The following is a 19,765-nucleotide window of genomic DNA, read 5'->3' on the forward strand; positions in this document are numbered from 1 at the left end:
TGGAAAACTTTGATCCAGTTCAAAAAAAAATACACACACACACACATGGTCAGATCACCGTTTCCCTTAGTTTACCTTCTGAAGGCAGTAAGGTGAGCACGTTCCCATATGAATGGTCAAAAAAAAAATATATATATATATATATATATATATGTATATACATATTAAAAAAAAGTTGTAATTTCACTAATAACCAATATATAACAATAATAATATATAACTAATTTTTTATATTAGATCTCAGTTTCTTAAAGTTAAACAGCTGCATGGTTCAAAAGTGAAAGAAGATTATTATTATTATTATTATTATTATTATTATTACACAAAACTTCTATATAATTTTTAAGCAAGAACTCACAGTATTAATGGGAAATCCTTTTGTGTCATGGTCATGTCACCACTTTGTGTATTATTTTCCACTGACTGCACATCCCATCTATGTTCATTCTACATATCAAACTCTTCTTCGTCTGGTAAATAATCAAGTTCACACCAGTTTACAGGAGGTAGAAATCATCCTGCAGGAGGCCACCGCAGCCAGACAATCGTACAAAATGTCTGCGCTTTCAATGTGTGCTTTTAAAATTTTAATAAAGATATCTCCTTGGACTAAAAAAAATAGAATTATACAATCTTTCTAGTCTTACACCAAAACTTGTTGAAATCAATTGCTGGGCTTCTCAAACGTATCGAAAGAATAAGGATTGGGTCTTATGCTCAAGGACTAGTTTAAGCGCAGCCAACATCATCGTCCAGCTTTGATCAATAAGGAGACAGTGTCTGTCTGTCTAAGGGCCCACAGCTAACGTGTTTCTAGCAGCTGAAGAAGATCAGGCTCCTCTGATACCTGGTCTTTACCATGGGACAAAGTATGCATAGTTAAAAAAAGGGACGGCTATAGTCCATATGGTTACAGGTAATACATCATGTATGAACTTCTCCAAACTCATTTCCATACCAGTGCAGACCTAAACACAGCTGAGATCATGCTTTTCCTAAGTCCAACACACCCATTCCAATGGGGAAAACAAATATAAAAAGTCATCATTTTACTGATGAGCAGCTGTGGGGAGAAAGTTATGGGAAAAAAAGCAGTGCCAGAGTCGATCAGGATACATGTATACATGGGCGGTTGCTAGAGAAGATGATGTACCTTTTGTGGTAATTAAAAGTGACATTTTTCAGGATCACTTAGGCAACATTGATAATGTTTTTGAAGTTTACACTCATATGGTGTAATGCACAAGTTAGATTTCTTTGAACCTGTGAACCTTTGGATGACTCTAGTAGGAGTGAGGTGGGGGAAATAAGAAAAAACAAGTCGACAGAGAAAAGACTCTAGAAATTACTAGCACAAGGTGCGGTAAATGATGTGATTTGTAAGATGAGCTGTGTTGGGTCTCCAAAAGACCACGTTTGAGGATGCCTGCCTCATGTGTCAAAGGGTAAGTCAGAAATGCACAACTATAGAGCTCAGTCCTGCAGTTTTAGTGAGTACATTTTAATAATTGACCACTTGACAAAAAAAATGTCACCCAATTATATCCTCCGGTAAAGCAGTGGGCAGCTGATCCTCAGCAAAATCCAAGCACACAAAAAGAACCCGAGTTCAAATCCCAGCAGCTGCGGTAAAACTTTTTAGCTCACCCTGAACTGAAACGGTAAAAATTTCCCAGCTTCATCAAGGTGCAAAGAATTTTAAATATTGTTATTATTGTTTACTAAACTAATAATAAAAGCGAAAAATCGTCAACAGGATCACAATTTACAACTCTAAATGTATTTGATCATTCTAAAATTAAGCTCATAATAATGGTTATGAAACATATCGATATCTTATACTCAATTTAAATGTCACCCATGAAATTGGAGAATAGCTATAATGATTACTCATATAATTATGCATCTCTGTGCCATTTTACATTTGGGCACAGACCTTCAAGCAGTAACAGGAATGCAGTTGTGGGGAAAAAAGTACCCTTCTGAAAAAAGCACAAGATAATTTTTTTTAATATTTATTTGTACTCAGAATTCTGTTACTTCTCTGCCTTTGGATCATTAATCTCCCAAATACTTGCTTACTGTTATCCATAGTTACTATGTATAGTTGAGATTATAACACTTAACCAATGTTTTTTTGTCGTGTGCCCACTATCAAAAGTCTAAACTAAAACTTTCACCCCTGTATTGACTTTTGACTAATATTCTACATCAATAATCTGCAGAAATATTTTCTCATAGATTTTATAATCCATTGCTTCACACAAAATCTTAACCCATTATTCAATGCAACCTCCGTAACTGAAAAAGATGTAAGTTGTAACTCAAAATATTATGCTCCTCATTGGCTCAGTATGCGCTCATTTTTAAAACATTAATTTTTGAAATGATAGTTTTCTAACTATGAATAAATCACTTTTCAGAAATTTCTTTCAATTATTCATTTGAGACTTCTCTCCAAAGTGACTTAAACCTCAAGTTTGTTTTACTGATTTACCCTCTAAGTACCTTGCTCAAGGATACTTGTAGCAGGAGTTTAAATGTGAGTGCAAGTCCAAGGCAGCATCTTAAACCTTTACTCTGCCTATAAATATACCCCTAAGTAATTTCTTTGTTCTCATTTTTTACTAAAATTGCTTTTCCATTCTGTTTAGTCTGATTTTTACCAAAATGCTATTGTTAAAAAGGCGAGAAAAGAGACAACTTTTGGCATCTGTTTATGTATCAGAGCATGATTACATGGAATTTGAGTGTGATCATAACATTTAACGTGGATTGTTATAAATGGATTGTGGTCTAGATGAGCAGGGGTGTAAGGATCCCCGGAGTAAAACTAAAGAACATGGTCAGATGTAAAAGGAGAAGATTATGAAATTCTTAAAGTTGCTGCTTGTATACATTTTTTTCTGTTTGGAGCTGTTTCATTCTAGGGGAACATGTAAATATTGTGATTAATATGGCACTGCTCACTACAACAGGCACTGCTTTTCTATTTTTGCATCTTTGAGATCCAAGAAAAATGTGGACACTAAGCTCTTGTTTCTGCCCTCACTACCTTCACCAAAGAACACACTAAAACAGGGTGTGACAGCCCAAATAAACATTTAAAAATTCGAAAAATGTTTACATGGGGTACTAGTTATGTTGTAATGTGTGCCAAGATGATGCTCTTGAACATTACAGAGTTAAGGTCTCTCCTTGGACTTCACCTAATGGCCTTCAGTTTAGAAGTCCATGTCCCTAGTATGAAGTCTCATAGGATAAGATATAGTAGAATTTGACTTTTTTCAAGTGCTGGACTGTGCTATACATGAGGAATGTGTTCAGGTGTTTCAATAGATATCCGACATGTAAGCTGTATGCTGCTGTATTGCACACAAATCACACTGAATATAAGCATATAAATAATGCATGGATACTTGGATACTGGCAGGGGGTGCGGTGCAGCAGCGGGTTTAGACAGGTCCTGCTTTCTAGTGGGTCGGGGGTTTGAGTCCCGCTTGGGGTGCCTTGCAACGGGTTGGCATCCCATCCTGGGTGTGTCCCCTCCCTCTCCAGCCAGCTTGGGACAAGCAATTTCAGACTGTGTGTGTACTTGGATACTTCATACAAATTCATATTCACTGGTTACTGTTATAAATTCTGTATACCAGTGATGTCAGATTTGGCAAAGTCAAACTATTCAAAGATTCTGAGAAATGTTTTACCACGTTAGTACTTAACGTATGTAATGACATGTTGTCAGACAAAAAAAGAAGTATTAAAAAGTATTAAAACTCATAAAGTATTAGTAATGTAATAGTTTTCTACTCACCATGACACCACACAAATGCATGGGATCTTAGGTGTGCATGCTAATGGATTATTGATATTCTCCAGGTAAGCATAACTGATGAAGTTACCCTCTGCCAAGATGACATTTAACTGAAATTAAAGACTAACAGAAATATCACATTTGATTTTTATTCAGCTGTTTATATGCTGGCATTGTCGAATATGCATTTGTTGAGAATAAAATGTATTTTAGTTACATTTCAGACTGCATAGTCACTTTGATAATGTACCATACAATTTTACAATATATCAGGGCACAAGACATTTGAAGCAGTAGTAGAAGAAATGGCTGTAAAGGGAAATTATTTAAATATTAGGACACATGGTGTTAATATATGAATTCGTCTTTCAGAGGCAGATATTTTTGCAATGCAATATCTTGACTGATTATGAGAGGAACAATGAAACATAAGCAAGTATCACATTGTGATGCTTGTATAAATGGAAGACAAGTTTTTTTGAGACTGACAAAAGGTGCTAGGTTTCATAAATGTGTTTTTATTCCAAGTCTGAAGTCACCTTGTTCCAGCGTTGGGGGCTTTGTCCTCACCAGACATGAAATCTAATTTCATGTGTGCGGAGAAGCAACAGGCTTCTGCACATTTCACACCTGTCACAGCACAGGATTGCAAACCATCAGTGCATTACAAGCTCATATGAGCTCAGGTCGTCCTACATATTTGCATGTTCTTAATAATGGTATGCAATGACTTGCAAGAATAATGATAATAGTTAAAAATATGATCAGGAGGCCTAAATCAATTAAGCTATACTGTATAGTAGTACTTTGTTATTTTTGGTAAATTAGAACTATTCCTACTACAAGCAGGCTATATTGTGCTTAGTTGACAGTATTGGAAAAATGCTAAATTTCAAGTTTAACTAATAGAAAAAAGCAGAGTTGCATAAAGGAAGACACAAACATGTTTTACTGAAACCATCAACAATGACTTTTTCTTAAGACTCTAGATTTTTCCTCCAGGTTTCAATGCATGTCCACTATAGGTGGATGAACCTCACTGCAGTATGTTTATATTGAAATTACAATCAGTATTTACACTCCAATGTGAATGACAAATTGAACTGCACCGAAGAATGTAATCGCAGCACGGTGGAGCTGGTGTTTCTCGTCTTCCGGCCGTTGGGTTTGGATGTGGGTTCGAATCTATCTCAGCCTATCTGGAGTTTGCAAGTTCTCTATCTGTTCCTGTGGGTTTCCTATGGCGCTCTGGTTTCCTCCCATAATCTAAAGACATGTGTTCCAACATGATTGGTGACTCTAAATTGCCCTGTGTGTGTGTGTGTTTGTGTGTGTGTTTGCGATTACCCAGCAATGACCTGTGCTCTGTCTAGGGTATATCCTACCTCATGCCCAGTGCTTCCAGGATAGACTGTGGACCACCATGACCCTACACTGGACAAGAGGTTAATGATAATGAAAACTAACAATATAACTGGCAAAATGTCTAACTGGACTTAAAAACTAATTGTTATCTGAATCATTTATATTAAATAGTCTAAAAAATTCTCTTAGTTTTCTCAGTTTTCTGAACTGTGCCACATTAAAATAAATGCAATGAAAAGTCCATTTTCTTACAGACAATACCAGTTTCTGCTTTTTATCCTTAACAAATGTGTTGCAGCAGTAATTCTCCTATTTAAAACACTGCGACTATGAGTGACATGCCAAACTTAAACTGAATTAAACATGTGCGACAATGCATTGAATTTTTAGGAGAAGAAAGACCTTATCATTCTAACGTGGGAGATTCTTAAAGAAACACTTAATCTTTGGTGCTCTGACAATGAAATCAGACCCTCTTAATGAACTGATAACCCCCCAGCTGATCAATACCTGCGCGCAGTTAAAGGTTAAAGAAGGCCCGCAGGAGGGGGAATTAATACGTTTGACAAGTGCGGTTTGCAGACCCAAAGGTCCCTCTTGCTCTTTCTGCCTCCCATCTGCGCTGCTTTTATTGTGTTGTAATTCTCTAACCTCGAAACTGTGCGCTCGCACGCGCTCTTAGATCAACTCGCAGAGAGTTAAATCAACTCTCAGGGGAGTTCACCGGACCAGACACACTCTGGGATTAGTGACGTGCGCACATACTTTTCGCGTCATTCTGATGCCGATAATATGCATCTTTTCACGCATTCATTTCCCGAGCACTTTGCACGTGTTCAGTTACACTGTTTCTTTATAGATTGGCTTCCCACTGGACAATTATTGACTTCCATCATTCATAAGCCATTATTTTTGCGTTTCCTTGCCTTTATCTCAGTCATGTTTATCTACTGGGCTGATAGAGCAGTGGCAAATTATGAGATATTTAAGCGGTGCCGCACCTGATTTAATTCTGTTTCATTTACATTATATATATCATGTATATCATATTTCTGTTTAATTACATTTTGTAAGCACCATTTCGATGTTTGAAAAGTCAGAACAAGAGTACGCACTGTCCAGTGCTGTATTTATTTATTTTTTTCTTTGCAGTTTATATCCATTTATATGTTAAATATCTCCTTTCTCCCATTTCCAAAGGTCTTGGGGGAGACACTTAGGTTTGATGGATTGGAATTTCATCTGCATGTCGTCTAAATCGCGGGTGACATAAATCTTAATGGTTAATATCTCTTGAACAATCGTTTCAAATCTCAAAAAGGGACATTTTAGGAAGCGTTTAAAGGCTTCATTCTTCCTCCAGTTCTCTTTTCCCCGGTTAAGAGGGTGTTGTGTCAAAGTCTATAACCTCCACTGGACGTCTCTCCCCCTTAAGTTAAAAAAAAAGAAAAATAAATAAATAAAAATAAAATAAATAAATAAAATATAGGACCATCAGCAGAGCTTTGCCAGGTCGATAAAGCTTTTAGATTTGGAGATGTTTCCAGGGAGCCCATTTCCTGCGGCTAAGAGTTGTTAATGGAGCTTAAGGAATTATCTTATGACTCTCGGTTCGAGAGCAGTTTATTTCCCAGCTCCTGTTCCCTTGTCGAGGCTGAATATGCTGCTGTCAAACTCGCTTAATGAAAAGTAACGCGCCGCTGATTACAGTTTTATTTGGGCCCTATGTAAAAAAAAAAAAAAGAAAAAGAAAAAAAGTGCTGTTAATTTAGCGCCCCCTCCTCCTCTGTGTGTTTGAATTTGCCATGGCTGAATGATTTAGTCCCCCCCCATTCACCCCATACCACCCCCACCCCCACCCCCGTGTGTCTGCCTCTGATAGCCACTTCATTTTACAAATTTATTTTCCTACACATCGCTGTAGCTTCATGTGGGGGTGGGGGGTGGGGGGCTAATAAATAAATAAATAAAAAGTTTAATGGGTTAATTTAGCTCTCTCTTGAAGTCATCATACCTTATAATACCCCTTCCAGCTATTTTCTTTGTGAAATATTGAGTTTTTTGTTCTTCCTCCTCTGTGAATGTTTCAGCACTATTCCAGCAAATCAGTAGTTAATGGAAAGATCGAAAATATTAGGTCTGTAACATTATACATATTTAATTTTCTGGAGAGTGGTGGAGATGAATGATGCTGTTGAAGGTGCATATTGTCTGTATGTTGTCTGTATCTGTGTTTAGACATTTGCTTCTCCACCCTGTTTCATCACCTACACACCTCTTAATTTTATAGAAATCGCATCTTTCCCTTTTCATTTCCACAGGCTCGGAACCACTCATACAAAACACAGAGTTTTATGTATGGTATGATTTTATATTTGAAACACTTCACCAGCACCTCAGTACCACTGTTACCTCTGTTGTTCTGTTAAATGACTGTTTGCTTTGTTCGAGGCTCCCAATCCTTTGGTTCTTACATTAAAATTCATCATCGAAGCCCCTCTTGCAGAAACGTTTTCCTCTGGGGAATGTACTTTTTTGCCATTACTGTCAAGTACCTTTGACTCCTTATTCTGCCCTTTTTATCCATAACAACTAATTCGAGCTCCTTTGCCCTTTTCACTGGAAGACGGGGCTCCTTCCAGAGCCTCTGCCCGACGCAGACGTCACAGGGGCGCAGAACCTTTAGAAATTGAGGGCTTAGTGTCAAAAATGAAAATTTCACTTCAAATTATCTTGGCTGTTGCAAACATTAGCGACCCTGTGCGCACCGTTTAGCCCTTTTGAGGTCTGGATCAGCGTGGAGGTTTAGATATTTTCGATAATATTATCAAGGAGAGTGAAAGAAAAAAATCAATACAATGACATGAAATATGACTACATACATCCCAATTACAGGATGCTCGCACTGGATAGACGACACAGTTTTTCTCTTTATACTACTACGCTCAGAAAAGCCGAATAGAATGTTTAAACAAACACAAATTAATAATTATTTCAAACATTTAATTTGATCAGTGATGCCCACCAACACGTGATCATCGCATGTATGTTTCATTCATACATATAGCATGAAGTGATGAGTTTGCCTGCTTGCATCGGAAAGGAATATTGCTTTTAGAAAGTTGCATTTTGCTTGTGATAAAATACGTTCTTAGAACTTTGACTGAACATAGATGAGGGCAAAATTGTTTATTTCCCCCTTTGATTTTGATATCTGTACTTTAAAACAATGTTTATAGTAATAGTTAATAATAGTTATAATGGTACGGGTAATGATATCTTGCCTGGAATAACTTTCATAGTTCAAAAAGGTAATTTGAAAGATACATGAAGAAGTAAAGAACAGATTTTTTTTTTTTTTTTAGAAATAAGGTGTGAACTGCAAAAAACAGTTTCAAGAAAGTATTGAAACAGAGCGCTAATTAATCAGAAACTTTCGGTCCATCGGTCCGCTCATAAATATCGCATCTCCTCAGACCCAAGGACCGCGACATTGTGAAATGCATTGCAGCAACACGCGTTTCTCCAAAAAACAGACCATTTATTTAAGTGAAACAAACTTCCAACACACCCTTCCAGTTCTAGGAAACTTTGTGCAGTTGTGAGATAGTCCTTTTTTTTTTTTTTCTTTTTCAACAGTGACATTTGCGAGTCATCGTTAACAATGACAAAGCACTAAAGAATATTCAGGAGAAAATATTAACATCTGCATGCCATACGAAAAACAAATCCTGTTTTTTTTGAAAACGTGTTTTTTTTTTTTTTTCTTTCCTTCAAATAAATAATACATTTACATTACTTTTGCACGTGCGTTTAAAGGACAAAATAAATACTGTCAAACGGATAAACTCATTGCGTTTTTTTTGGGAGGGGGAGGGGGGTGTCACCTGCGAAATGCCAATTTCAACTATGCATAAGTATTCCTTTGACTAGACAAATATACAGGTGAATTCCACCTCTGAAGGAATGCCAGCTTTTGGCGTCCCAAGAGCGCATTCCGCAAAGAGTGCCGTGCCATGAGTGCATCTCACAGGAGATTTTGGTTTGTTTATGGCAAAACATTGTCTTTTCCCCCGTTCTGAAGAGTAAATGTCATTTTTATCCTCGTTGGATTATTGGTGCTGTAAGGAAGGGATGTGTCCTTTGATGACATTATTTCCAACTGAGCGTCCGAGTGCACCGGTCTCCAGGATTGCGCCTTTGGTGGTGGTCCAAGAAACCGTCGTGTTGGTTAACGCCTGGTTCAAAGTGCTGTGTCTGAAGAGGGGATCGTGGAAGACCCCGTCCACCCAGTTTCTAAGAGTAGTGACTGGTGAATCCTGCTGCTGTCTCTCAATGACATGTGGAACCGGAGAAGGAGGCGCCGGAGAGGAGGGCATGGCTGGTTGACATCTCATCATGCATGATGGGTACTCGTTTTGGTTCAGTGACGTGGCTGTTTGGGCTAGAGACCAGATTCTGGGCTTGCTGTCTAGTATCTGGTGACCTTGCTGGAAGCAGGTTTTGGTCTGTCTGCCACTGGTGGCGTGGTGTTCACAATCATCTTCTGGGGCCCTTTTCAGGCAGCTCTTGGACAACTCTTGATTCCCCTGGAGAGACACGGGGACGGTTATCTTTAAGGAGGTCTCCTTCAGGTGATCAGCAGGACAGTCGGCTGCGGTCATGTGGCTGTTGACGTTAAACTGATGCTTTAAGTCGCACTCTGAACTCTCGGAGTCCATGGCGTCGAAATCGTCCAGATCACTTAGTTGAAGATCTTTATCGTCTCGACTTCGGCTCTCTAAAAACAAGGATAAAGAGGACAACATCTATTACATGTTTATCAAGTTTCATTTTACACTAGGTGAAAATTGCATATGTAAAATGTTTAAAATGTTAAGAATTCACCGATTAAAATAGCATAATTTGAGGTATGAAACGCAGAGGCTGTGGAATTAATAGCTTTGAAATTATTTAACTCATGATGAACATGACTTTTAGGCTTTCTTATTCCACATGGCTTGGGGGCGCGGTAGCGCAGCGGGTCTGGGGTTCGAGCCCTGCTTGGGGTGCCCTGCGGTGGACTGGCGTCCCGTCCTGGGTGTGTCCCCTCCTCCTCCAGCCCTGTGTTGCCGGGTTAGGCTCCGGTTTGCCGCGACCCCGCTCCGGACAAGCGGTTTCAGACTCTCTCTCTGTATGTGTGTGTGTGTGTGTGTGTGTGTGTGTGTGTGTTCTACATGCTATCAGCGCAACTTTTTTCTTTCACTGTAGGAATTGTGTTGGGAGAGATTTTAGTCTACATGTAACTCCGAAGTTGAGGCAGTGCCAACAGTCCCGGGAAAGGTTTTTATTTATATTTTTATTTATTTATTTTTTAAAATTTTATTTTTATTATTATTTTTTTTCCCACGTTAACGAAAATAAAGGTGGGCTGACCATCCTCATTGCTCTCCGTTTTAATTTGCTCCCCTTGAGACGCCTCTTCGTCATCCTCGTATCTCCTCTCGTCAGAGCATTTGTTTCGAGGCGGCCAGGTCATCTTGTTCTCCTTCTTGAGCCTCCTCCTGGCGTTCGCGAACCAGGTGGACACCTGCGTGAGGGTCATCTTGGTGATGATCGCCAGCATGATCTTCTCTCCTTTGGTGGGATACGGGTTCTTTCTGTGCTCCTGGAGCCAGGCTTTCAGGGTGCTCGTCGTCTCTCGGGTGGCGTTTTTTCTGCGTGTCCCTCCATCCATAGACCCGTATCTGTGAAGGACATTAAGACAGAATTTAATATCTGCTGTATCAGCTTTGCGCGAAGGACGTTAACGCACCAATTCACATTTTAGTTTATTTGTGACGGACCTTAACAAACCAATTTAGTAGGTACTATATGAATCTGATTAAAGCACGTGCTCCCAGTTAGCACGTGCTTTACTGAAAACCAATGAGGACGTGTGATGTAACAATTGGCACCTACTGTATCAATAATCTGTGAAAGGAGTTAAATTTACATTTATTCATTAGCAGATGCTTTTCACCAAAGCGACGTACATCTCAGAGAAAATACAATGTGTCCATTACATTAAGCGAAAGAGAGACATAGTTGCAGACATCACGTGATTCTTAAGTAAACTTAGCTTGTTTCTTTTCCCTTTATGCACAGATGTTCATCGCACGAGTAGATGCAGAAAACTCAGACGATTCTTGATCACCTTCCTACATTTTTTTTAAAAGTACACAAACGTTTACGTACAATACAGGAGTAGCGGCTGAGTAAATGCTTATCTGGGGATGATCATAAAGTTACGGTGCATGATGAACATTTACACCATACATGAGCTTGAGAGATCATGGGCGAAGTGAGTCCGGAAGAGGTGAGGTTTCAGACCCTTCTTAAATCAAATGTGAACAGAGTTTCAGCAGTTCTGAGTGAGAGGGGGAGGCCATGATTCCACCCACAGCGGAGCCAGAACCGAGAACCTCCGTGCTTCCGAGCGTGGGACCACCAAGCGGGGTGTGGGGTGGTGTGTAGTTAAATGTCAGTTAATGCATACCGTGTCAATTATGTTTGACGGACGTTAACATACCACGCCACTTAATTGCTTCTGTATCAATTACCTGCGAAGGATGTTAACATAACAGTTAAAACGAGCTACATCTGCATCTAATTTAATGAAAAACTGCCACACTGCTACACAGTGTGGTGCGTGTGCACAAGCCATAACTGTTAGCAATAAAAGTAAATATTGAATCATAAAAGATCCCCTTGGGAAAATTTTTACCTTTAAAGTACAAACCATTATTTCTTTATAAGGGCTGATTCCAAAAAATAAAGATCGTTTGGACAGTTTGACTGCTCGATTGACTGGGCAAAATACCCTCGGGTGAAAGAGCTGTGTATTCCTCAGCTACTCAGATATTAAAAATTTAAATAAGAAGACGGTCAGTAGTTTTTTTTTTTTTTTTTTTTCTCTCCAATCCTTTTATTTGAAGGAACACGATAATAAACATGACTTTTTTTTTTTCTATTTTTAATAAAGGTCAGCATATGATAACTACTGTATCTTTATCTTAAACTACGAAAAGAAATGTTCGTTTCTGATATTAATCACAAAGATTTTTTATTCCTTCAGGAATCTTTCAATACGCACTTGTATTTGCTAATAAATTTGTGGAGGCTTAAATAATGATTGATATAACTGCTATTTTTTGCCACCACTTTCTAGAATCCTTCAACAGTGTCCAAATAAATCTGGACATCTGCAACAGAACCTGGTATGAATTTAGGCCTGGGAAAGACTTGATCGAAGTCTATCTTACATGATTTATGTTGTTTTGAAAGCAATTAATTAGGCTGTACCTGTCGTACTGATACTGCCCCAGGGAAGGATCGTAGGGGTAGTAAGCAGCAGCCTGAGTGATGCCCGCATGCGCAGTGGCTGTCCCATCTTTTGTGTCAAATGTGCCCTGCAAGGGAACATGATAGTGCATAATTGGACACAATCACAATCAAAGATGAACAGGGAGGTGACAGCATTGCTATTATGATGGTCACTGCTGTAGCCAAGTGCGCTATGAGTTTGGCACAAAAGAAAACGCTTGTCTCTGATTTGAGAAGCAACCATAATGCGAGAACTCAGTATTATCATAGGGAATTAAAATTTATTCAAATACTGTTTAGAGCTGTATACATAAACAACGGAAGCTGGCAAGCCATTCAAGTCTCCCACACATACTTGCCGAACAGTATGCAATTAAACATCTCAACTCAATTTAAATATGCACCGAACACAAATGGTCCATATTGTTTTTTATTTTTTTATTTATATTTTTTTTTTGCACGATATGCTGTCACCTGTAACCCCCGAGCCACAAAGAATAGTTGCAGCGGTGACAACATGATGAGGTTCAGTCCCAGTTAAACTACATCTAACGCCGGAGGCACAAATTAAATGCAATTAAAGCAGCGCTCAGTTCAGGTGTAATTAGCAATAGGAGGGAGAATGGGAACAGGAGCGCTTACCAGAGAGTAGAAAGCGGATGCATCGGTGCCGTAGGTGACATAGTTGCCATATCCCTGACCGCCGGTGTAGGGGTTCCCATAAACGCCGAGCGCCGCGGCGGAGCTCAGCTCGTGTCTGGCGCTGGCCAGCAGCCGGCTCTCGTAAACCGGGCAATAAACGGGCGTCTGGGCGGAGGCGCTCACCCCGCTGTCCGAAAGAGCCCTGCCGCTCGACTCGCAGCAAGTGGTCAGAGAGTTGCTGGACATGAGGAACTGGAGAGGAACAGAGGATGATCCAGCGGTTCGCGATCAGTGAAAGTGATGAGAAAACCTAAATGTCATTTAAAGGGACATACATTAATGGTGTATGGATTGTTTTTGTGAAGGCAAGAAAAAAAAAAAAAAAAAAAAGCACTCTACTAAGTGCGAATACGTAAGAGTGTGCAATCCTGCATACATAGTACTGCTCTCCGATGTTCTGCTAAAATGCACATGTCAGCTGCTTTGCAAGTATTAGTTCCATTGCAAAACGGCGGCTGTGTGCATCAAAAGGACAGACAGAGACGTGTGGTGGATCGTTGCCAGCAAAACAACAGTTGCCTCGCTCAACAAACCCTCGAATAGCTCGCATGTTTCCAAAAAGAGCGAAGGAGGGGAAAAAAATGACATTTAAGAGGATCGTGTTTATCGGTAAGGGCACGGAGTTACATTCCCAGACTCATCTTGAATTCAAAGGTCGGAGTTTCCAACACCACCCTTATCTCCACTTGAATATAAGTATCTCGAATCCATTACAGAGATTACACTTAAACGCACCCCCTTTCCGCCTTTGATGCGTCCAAGTGGTCGCGTGCATTAATATTCAATCAATGTTGCGATCAATCCTTCCGAAATGCAGCAGATTACATTGCTGATGATCGATACAGGGACACTTACCTGGGGTGCGGAGGAGTACGGGTATCCAAATTGTGGGTATGACATGGTAGAGAGATCCAAGCGTCCAGCAACACGGAGAGACTGCGGGTCTCCACGCTGTCGCAGGCTTGCAGTGTTTCACTGTACCAGGAATTGATTGGTAACCACAGGCTCCGAGATGCTTATAGGGCGCAGCGGAGGACCATGTTTGATTTTGTTGGAGATGCTTCCTTCAAAACATGCTTCAGATGCCTTCTGGTCTCGCCCTTAAACTCTTCTGAGATGCAGTTTGCACGGGCGCGACATAATATCTGTGTCAGATCAAGGCAGCTTTGATCTCAGAAATCCATTTTTTTCTTTTTTTTTTTTTTTTCTCTTTTTTTTTTGGGAAAAAAAATTACAAAAAAAAAAGTAGTATAAAACACGTCAGCTCAGGATGCAGGTTGTTTTAAACACCGGTGACTCTGACGTCAGAAGAAGCCCACTCAAAAATGACCAGACTCTAACTTTAATATGCATTTCTGGGGATAAAACTCCTGGAAGCTAATGAGAACAGGGGAAAGGGGATTTTAAGATTTCATGCGGGGGGGTGGGGGGGTGGGGGTGTAATTGAATTAACTAAGCCTTTAAAGATTCAACAATTTACCCTGGTTTAAAATCTTCTCTGTATAATTAAACTTACAGAAATGCCTTTCCCCCCTCCACTTTGACTGGCTGGATGGGGAACATATTTAATTAGAAATTAATTAAGGAGCAGCTCCCTCACCCGCCCTCCTGTAATAATTACAGTGGTCTCAAGTACAAATGAAGGGGGAGATGCGTATGAGAGATATGAAAAGGAAGACTTGTTCACCAGACAGTGCACTACTAAGGTTAGACTGAATCCAGCACAGACACTGAAGGTACAGTAAATGTGTGACTACAGCAAGATGTAAAAACAGGGGTCCAACTAGTGCATAAATGCCCAACAAGATTGTTTAGAAAACAAACAAACATTAAAACTTCATAAAACTGAATCTGCAGAAACTGCATCCAGTTTTAACCAAGAGCAACTGTTCACTTTTCCTTTGTGTGCCTGGGTCAGCCTCACATTTCCACTGCACAGACACTTCTCAAAAGGATTAACAAAGTTCTGCTGTTAAAAAATTGTCCAATGAGCCATGCAGTGCCTCTTTTACCTCTTTTCATTCCTTATAACCCTGACACATACATTTTTGTTGTAACATATTTAGTCTATTTGCTCTTCTTTGTCTCACTGAGCCACTGAGGTCGCCTTCATATCGGCCACTGTAGTTTTGAAAAGGTTTAACAAAGTTTTGCAGTTAATTGCTGTGTGAGCCAAGCAGTACTTCTTTTCTTTGTTCCTGAAGCTGAAAAACATTTTTTTTTTTTTTTTTTTTAATTTTTGCCTGCCTAAGTTACCCCATAAACCTGGAAGGCGTTTTTTAATAACTTAAATGCTGGAGCTGGTGTGAGGTGGAGGAGAGGTGTCTGCTGTGTGTGCTGACTTGCTTGGAGAATCCCTGGGTTCAGACATGTGAATAGCCCCAGGGTCACACACTCAAATTAATGATGATGTACTCCTCTTTTCCCCCAGCTGGAAGACTGCCTGCGAGAAAGGAATCTGGCCGCACTGACAGCTCGATTGAGGGTGATTGATGACTATCTAGAGACCAGCCAACATAATATAATATCTGCTGCATAATTGCTTTGATTTACAGATGAATGTACTTGTCCTCAAATTAAGTTAGACTTTATAAAGCAAAGTTGTTGGCATTTAGGTGGTGGTGGTGGTGGTGGTGGGGGGTGGGTGGGGCTTCTTGGAAAATAATGAACGCTTTATGAAATTAAATTAAGTAGACAGTCCAGCGCGACTATACTGTACCTGTGAGTAACAAAGCAAGAGACGCGAGGTCAAAGCACCATCCTGGATATCCTACCGTTTTAATTTTCATTAACTGAATTAATAACCCTAAAACAACGAGGTACTCCAGAGAGCAGAAAAAGTCCAGTAAACAAGCAGCAGCCCTTCTCAATAATAATAATAATAATAATAATAATAATAATAATAAAATTATAAAAACCATGCTTATCATAAAGCAGATATATATATATATATATATAAACTGGGCTAACACCACTTGCCTTGTATCCCCAGTTTTTATGAGGCTGTCACAGTCACTATATTATACGCATATTTTCATGATGTTCGGGGCACTGCTGTTATTTTGGAAGCTATTTAAATATTTCTCGTTTCACGTCCTGGAGTCGGACGGAAATGTTAGGATATTGGTGCTTTTACATCGCATTACGATCATTAAACTGTACATGAATTAAACATGACGACTTCTGATGGACAACTTTAGCACTTGTGATCGATTACACGTTTTATGCCTTTCCTTATTATCAGTATTATAATATTTACTGGCCTTATCGAGTCCTGATTAAGTATCTGACGTGCTGTGATAGCGCAAATGTCCAGAATGAAATACTTTAAGTAAGAACAAATCGATCACACTTTGTTAATTTTTTTTTAAGTTTTACAATGAGGTAATAAGCGGAAATAATGTATTTCATTCTATGTAGAAATACAGCGTTCTTAAAGTCAGGGAATTTTTTGAACTTTTTTTGGTTTTTAGCCAAAGAAGTGAATACATCAACTCTTTTAATAAAAACTGATCACAACTTCGACCTTTATTTAGCACAAACTTCTCTCCAAATCGACTTCCAATGTAATAATGTTACCCCACGCACCTTATTCACTTACATTGCTAGATACACCACTTACACTGGGTCACTCATCCATATATCAGCGGAACACACACTCTGTCTGTTACTCACACACTGTGGGTGGACCTGAAGAGCACGTCTTCGGACTGCGGGAGGAAACCGGAGCACCCAGAAGAAACCCACGTCCTCTCGCACCACACAGGCGTCCTGAGACAGTAGCGCTACTCGATGTGCCACCCGAAACTTTGCCTTTACTTTTACATTAATTCATTTAGCAGACGCTTTTCTCCAAAGCGAAGCACATCTCATAGAAAATACAACGTGTGCATTACATTAGGAGAAAAGGAGACATAGCTGCAGACGTGTGATTCTTAAACAAAGTTAGTTTGTTAATTTCGAAAAGTTGTCATATATGGCAGTGATGTTACATTTATCATTTTTTTTTCAAAAAATGTTCCATGTTTTATCAAACACAGGCAATTACAAGAGCAAAATCCAGAGTTTTCTCTCTTTAAAAGTTTGCAATATGATGTTAACTGGAGCAGTTCAATAATGACGCAAATTGTGTTATTAAGCTGCAGTCCACACTTTTGAAATGCTTAACAAGAACAAGTCATATTTATTTATTTAGCTGACACTTTTCTCCAAAGTGACTTACAATGTTAAGATACGTGCATTTTTTACCCATTACAGCTGGGTAATTTGACTGGAGCAATTTCAGGGTAGGTATATTTTGCTCAAGGGTACTACAGCTGGAGGTGAGAATCAAACCTTTGACCTGTAACCACTATGCTACCAGGTGTCTCAGCTTCAACTTATCTGAAGTATACAACTTAACCCTCTGCATTACTGAACTTAGTATAAAACTGATTTACCTTAATCAGAGCCTACATAATAAACAGGGGACCCCAACAGAGGACATCAGGCAGAGAGTCATCACTCTGCTGTCCTAAGGTTAGACAAGAAATTGGGAATAACTATTCTCAGCTTGTTCTAAAAGTTACACTCAAGGTTCTCCTCTGTAAAATAAGTGTTCTGTCAAAGTCCAAGACCAAGAACAGATACAGAAGGTCATTGTTACAAATTGTTTTAATGATCTCTAAGTGATGTCTTTTAAGATTAGCAGATATATTTCAGACAATAAAAAGTGAAAATGTTCAGTACTGTTTGGTGTCAGCAGCTTATGCCTTTTGTTTTATTACCTGCTTACTCTCCAGGAGTCGGTTATTGAAACCGATTCATGATTATGCTACAAGATATAATACAAAGTATGGTTTAAAGCAATTTTTAAAAATATTTTTAATAATATTCACGTGTCTTTAACACTGTGCTTTTTACCACTGTAAAATCTTAAAGTAATTTATAACATCACATCTGGGTGAGAATAATGTCATGTTATTACAAAAGAGAACATAATCAACATTTTTCCTTAATAGTCTACAAAGCAAGGTAATTGCTAATATGATGTGTGAACTCTTGGTTGAAGCTGCATATTATGTGCCCACTGTTTATAATATGTGTAGTGGTGCAAAAATGGTAGCACCTCGGAGGACTTGAAAACAAATGTGTTTTGAGAAACCGCATCGTTAAAAGTGACTTACTCCATAATCCAGCGCAGAAGTCATTCAGGGTGATAAATAACTGTGAACATCTCAAAATTGCTGGTCAAGTATACATAATGACTGACTCAGAGAACACGACTCCCACTTGAATGTGAAGCTCGAGATGACAGGTGAAGGGAAAGATCAGTATTTTGACATCAGGCCTCGAGCAGGTTTCAGGCTCTGAACTGTCAACATACCAACATGAGGACTATGTTTTCCCAAAGACTGTTGAAGCAAACCTGGATCCAGAAACAATCATGAACTGTAGAGATGTCCCGTCAATGAAACATCTAATATTGATTTTTATGGGGCATCCCAGTAGTTTCTATAGGATGGTAAATTACCAACAGTAAACACTGAATATTTTAAGTTTCTGAGTTAAGATTCGATTATTTGTTCAAAATGCAACAACACGTTTATTTTTATATATCTACAAATATAAGCCTAACCGCCCTCTACCAGTGCTTCCATGATGGTGTTATGGATGGTACAGTAGTTAAGGGGGTGCATTGCAAATTCTGTGACCTCACCATCTATTTTGCATGTAAAGAGAACTTCACAATGTTAGATTTCCTGCTGCACGGAGGAACACACCATCTTCTTAGGTGGCATTTTGTCACCGTCAGAAGCACAGTTACTTTCTGTTCACTCATGTCTTGGGTTGAACCCAACCAAAAACTAGATCCTATCTATCTATTTATCTATCTATCTATCTATCTATCTATCTATCTATCTATCTATCTAACGTAAATAATACTTCTTGTACTCTACTTTGAGTTTATGTTCTTGCCAATACAGTCCTTTGTGTGATTTTAATGTGTGCTTCAAAAACATATGCATGTTAAGTTAAGCATGTAAGCTTATTCCCCAGAAAGACACAAATTCCTCACATTCTAAGTGCTGATATTCTGCATCTGCTCAGATTTTGTCAATACTTTAAATTAATTCTAAATATTCTGAAGTTATTATCAGTTTATTATATAATTTACATTCAAACAGGTTATAGATAGATAGATAGATAGATAGATAGATAGATAGATAGATAGATCTATGTTACATGGACAGAATATAAACATGTATTAATTTTTGCTCAAGTAGGACAATTCCTTTCCCATCTTCTAAGATCTCATCTCGAAATTCTATGAAACGCCAAGTGGGTCTTATAATGGGAGGGGCACAATGCCTAATGCAGCAACACTGAGGGACTGGAGGGAAGTCGCTTGGTTGAAAAAGCATGTCATGCTCACTGCTGCCAAAGCTATTTCAACTTTACTCTCCTGTTATTTTTTTATGCGGATGCAGCAAAACTTAGAGGCACAAAAAGCAGCTACATGTTAAATAGATATTAAAATTGTATAGTTTTAATACTTTC

At 38.9% G+C, this 19,765-nt stretch overlaps 1 protein-coding gene across 1 annotated transcript; it reads right to left on the reverse strand.

Annotated features, from left to right (window-relative positions):
• Positions 1-9,193: 9,193 nt before the first annotated feature.
• On the reverse strand, positions 9,194-14,138 carry irx4a (iroquois homeobox 4a). Its single transcript, XM_029245991.1, has 5 exons — positions 14,081-14,138; positions 13,166-13,417; positions 12,503-12,609; positions 10,595-10,905; positions 9,194-9,959 (listed from the first exon to the last, which is right to left on the reverse strand). Exons 1-5 carry the CDS (start codon positions 14,123-14,125, stop codon positions 9,292-9,294), a joined length of 1,383 nt encoding a protein of 460 aa, XP_029101824.1. The 5' UTR covers positions 14,126-14,138; the 3' UTR covers positions 9,194-9,291.
• Positions 14,139-19,765: the final 5,627 nt, after the last annotated feature.

This window comes from Scleropages formosus, chromosome 18, assembly GCF_900964775.1.
Source record: "Scleropages formosus chromosome 18, fSclFor1.1, whole genome shotgun sequence".
NCBI lineage: Eukaryota > Metazoa > Chordata > Actinopteri > Osteoglossiformes > Osteoglossidae > Scleropages > Scleropages formosus.

What these genes read in the sequence shown, in the direction of transcription:
- irx4a (XM_029245991.1), bottom strand. Translation starts at nt 14,125, where the DNA reads ATGTCATACCCACAATTTGGATACCCGTACTCCTCCGCACCCCAG. An exon ending in CATCCGCTTTCTACTCTCTG is followed by an intron (nt 12,610 to 13,165) that starts GTAAGCGCTCCT and finishes GTTCCCTTGCAG; the next exon opens with GGCACATTTGACACAAAAGA. An exon ending in AACGGAGAGCAATGAGGATG is followed by an intron (nt 9,960 to 10,594) that starts GTCAGCCCACCT and finishes CCTTGTTTTTAG; the next exon opens with AGAGCCGAAGTCGAGACGAT.